This window comes from Hyperoodon ampullatus, assembly GCF_949752795.1.
Source record: "Hyperoodon ampullatus genome assembly, chromosome: 20".
Lineage (NCBI taxonomy): Eukaryota > Metazoa > Chordata > Mammalia > Artiodactyla > Ziphiidae > Hyperoodon > Hyperoodon ampullatus.
The window spans coordinates 21,528,340-21,529,075 of NC_136933.1; the positions used below are offsets into that span (position 1 = coordinate 21,528,340).

Here is a 736-nt window from a genome sequence, read left to right on the forward strand (position 1 = left end):
TCAGAGCTTGCACAGCATAGCCACAGCTTTGCAGATGCCCACATCATGATAGTTGAAATAACAAAGCCCAGCAAAGGTGAACGCCGAGAGCACCAAAAAGCCTGCCTTGGCAGCTTTCTGCAATGCAACCCCCCGAACATAGTCAGTAACAACTTGTCCAATGCCCCAGTGACTATGAAGAGTGAGGGCTGCAGCCAGAGAGTAGTCCACCGCAGAACAAGGATTCAAATAAGCAGCTGGAATTAGGCCCAGGAGCAAAACACCGACAACCCTCTCACCAGTCCAGTGGAGAGATGCAGCCTTGGAACCAGAATGGTGGCTGGGTGACAGGTGAATGTGCTCTATTCCACAGCATCCTGGGGTTGATCGGTCCTGGGGAAATGCTGAGACATGAGCCGGTCTGACCACTGGGGTTCGGAGGAAGAGAGTTCGCCCACCTCTGGCACCGCAGAGGACACTCAGCCTCCAGAGAGGCGCCATGTTGCTCGGAAAGGCCTGTGGTGGCTTCTCTTGTTGCGGAGCATGGGCTGTAGGCGCGCAAGCTTCAGTAGTTGCGGTGCACAGGCTCAGTAGTTGTGGCTTATGGGCTCTAGAGCGCAGGCTCAGTAGTTGTAGTGCACAGGCTTAGTTGCTACGCGGCATGTGGGATCTTCCCGGACCAGGGTTCCAACCCGTGTCCTCTGCATTGGCAGGCAGATTCTTAACGAGTGCGCCACCAGGGAAGCCCTAAACTTTC

General features: G+C 55.2%; 1 protein-coding gene across 1 annotated transcript; it reads right to left on the reverse strand.

The window, feature by feature from the left end:
* LOC307068684 (succinate dehydrogenase [ubiquinone] cytochrome b small subunit, mitochondrial-like) lies at positions 1 to 480 on the reverse strand (the record flags this gene model as incomplete). The annotated part of the gene is made up of 1 exon (XM_079726681.1): positions 1 to 480. The coding sequence occupies one exon, from the start codon at positions 478 to 480 to the stop codon at positions 1 to 3; it is 480 nt and encodes a 159-aa protein (XP_079582807.1).
* Positions 481 to 736: the final 256 nt, after the last annotated feature.